Here is a 2,500-nt window from a genome sequence, read left to right on the forward strand (position 1 = left end):
GCCCTGGAGATCGTGTGCAGGTTCCTCCAATAATGCACGTTTAAAAAAATGTCATAATTTGAATGCTGTCGGTTATACAACGGATATATATATATATATATATATATATATATATATATATATATATATATATATATACCCCACCCAAGTTAAACCCAGTTTGAACCCTAACCCTTCATACTGGGTTAGCTCAACGTACAGCCTGACACCCTTCTTATATAATCAATAACCATTTGTGGTTTGGGTTGAATATATTTAGATTTGTTGTTATTTATTCCCCCTGAAAAGACCAACGACCAACGGGGGATGCCTATTGCCCCCACTGGTGATATTTTAGCCTATTTACATGTATCATCATATAGGCTGCATTAATATTTATGCACACGGCACATCCATCCAATCCAACATCTTCTCCAGCTTATCCAGGGGAGGAAGCTCATTTTGGAGGATTGCATCCACAATCTCATTCTTTCAGCCCCCCCCCCCCCCCCCCCCCCCCCCCCCATTCATGAATGTATGAATGGGTGAATTATGACATGTTGTCCATTTAGCATCAACACAAAGACACAGACAAAGTAAATCATTAAGAAAATAGCACATATTTACTCATCTCTGCAAAGCAAAATCACATTTCCTCAATATTAACTACAGTAAAAGGATTATGTTGAGAGTGATATATATATATATATATATATATATATATATATAAATATATATATATATAATAAAATATGTATATATATATAAATATATATATAATTATAAATATATATATATATAAATAAATATATACATATATATATAAATAAATATATACATATATATATATAAATAAATATATACATATATTAAAATATGTATATATATATAATTATAAATATATATATATAAATAAATATATACAGATATATATTAAAATATGTGTATATATATATATATATATATATATATATATATATATATATATATATATATATACAGACAGTATATACACATACAGTGCTGTGTGTAATGCTAAAAAGGCTCAAAATAACACGTCATCATGAGCCAGATTTGACTCCAAAACCAGTGACGGAGTGACGTTTCATTTGCATTACAAAACTTCTAAAGTTGGGACTATTTGACCCGCAGACAGGAAGTTTAATCAGACAGGAAGTCACAAAGGATCAAAGTCGCTCCCACACCACCAGACTCCATTGACAAAAGGTGTCCCGTCTGTTCCTGTCAGTATAAGGACGGACGGGAAGAAGCAGAAGGAAACAAAGGAAAGGCGAGGAGACGGGTGGAACAGGTGAGAGATGCACTCTCAATAAATGATATTTACTTCATCAAAGCCAGCGACAAAGTGTACTAAGCAACCTGCTGCTGAAGCTTCTTTAACTGACAATGCACGTCTTTGACTCAGACTGGGCTGCACTCGCTGCAGGAGGAAGGGAGGGAGGGAGGAGGGAGGAGGGAGGGGAACGGAGGGAGGGAGGGAGGGAGGGAAGGAGGGAGGGAGGGAGGAGGGGAACGGAGGGAGGGAGGGGAACGGAGGGAGGGAGGGAAGGAGGGAGGGAGGAGGGAGGGAGGGAGGGAGGGAGGGAGGTAGGGAGGAAGGGAGGGGAACGGAGGGAGGGAAGGAGGAAGGGAGGGAGGGAGGAAGGAAGGAAGGGAAGGAGGGAGGAAGGGAGGGAGGGAGGGAAGGGAAGGGAAGGAGGGAGGGAGGGACGGAGGGAGGGAGGGAGGGAAGGGAAGGGAAGGAGGGAGGGAGGGAGGGAGGGAGGAAGGAAGGAAGGAAGGGAGGGAGGGGGAGGGAGGAAGGGAGGGAGGGAGGGAAGAAGCGAGGGAAGGGAGGGAGGGAAGGGAGGAAGGAAGGAAGGAAGGAAGGAAGGAAGGAAGGAAGGAAGGAAGGAAGGAAGGAAGGAAGGAAGGAAGGAAGGAAGGAAGGAAGGAAGGAAGGAAGGAAGGGAAGGAGGGAGGGAGGGGAGGGAGGGAGGGAAGGAGCGAGGGAAGGGAGGGAGGGAAGGAAGGAAGGGAGGAAGGAAGGAAGGGAGGGAGGGAGGGAGGGAGGGAGGGAGGGAGGGAGGGAGGGAGGGAGGGAGGGAAGGAGCGAGGGAAGGGAGGGAGGGAAGGGAGGGAGGGAAGGAAGGAAGGGAGGAAGGAAGGAAGGAAGGGAGGAAGGAAGGAAGGGAGGAAGGGAGGGAGGGAGGGAGGGAGGGAAGCAATGAAGGAAGGAAGGAAGAATAAAACAGAGCAGAAGTTATGTTTCAGTGACACCATGAAGAAAGGCATTAAAAGTCTGTGGTGTGTTCAAGTCACCTTGTTTGGCCCCCGGAGCTTTCTGCGCCGCCTCCTCCTTGGCTTTCTGAGCCCCCTCGATGGCAGCCAGTTTGGCCTCGTGCACCTCCTTCAGCGCGTTCCACTCCTTCCTGTTGTTCAGCAGGCGCTCCAGCATGGGGGTGATCTCCACGTGGAATCGGCTGAACTCCTGGTCGAGGAGGACCAATCCAAAAAAAAA

General features: G+C 45.4%; 1 protein-coding gene across 1 annotated transcript in view; it reads right to left on the reverse strand.

The window, feature by feature from the left end:
• Window positions 1–1,340: 1,340 nt before the first annotated feature.
• pde6a (phosphodiesterase 6A, cGMP-specific, rod, alpha) overlaps window positions 1,341–2,500 on the reverse strand; it is a 26,783-nt gene continuing 25,623 nt past the window's right edge. The window contains exons 23-24 of the mRNA XM_034543580.1: window positions 2,302–2,470; window positions 1,341–1,420 (exon numbers count right to left, since the gene is read on the reverse strand). Coding sequence (XP_034399471.1) covers window positions 1,377–1,420; window positions 2,302–2,470 — 213 coding nt within the window. The 3' untranslated portion in view covers window positions 1,341–1,376. The remainder of the gene's footprint in view (window positions 1,421–2,301; window positions 2,471–2,500) is intronic.

The sequence above is a fragment of the Cyclopterus lumpus genome, chromosome 10 (assembly GCF_009769545.1).
Source record: "Cyclopterus lumpus isolate fCycLum1 chromosome 10, fCycLum1.pri, whole genome shotgun sequence".
Taxonomy (NCBI): domain Eukaryota; kingdom Metazoa; phylum Chordata; class Actinopteri; order Perciformes; family Cyclopteridae; genus Cyclopterus; species Cyclopterus lumpus.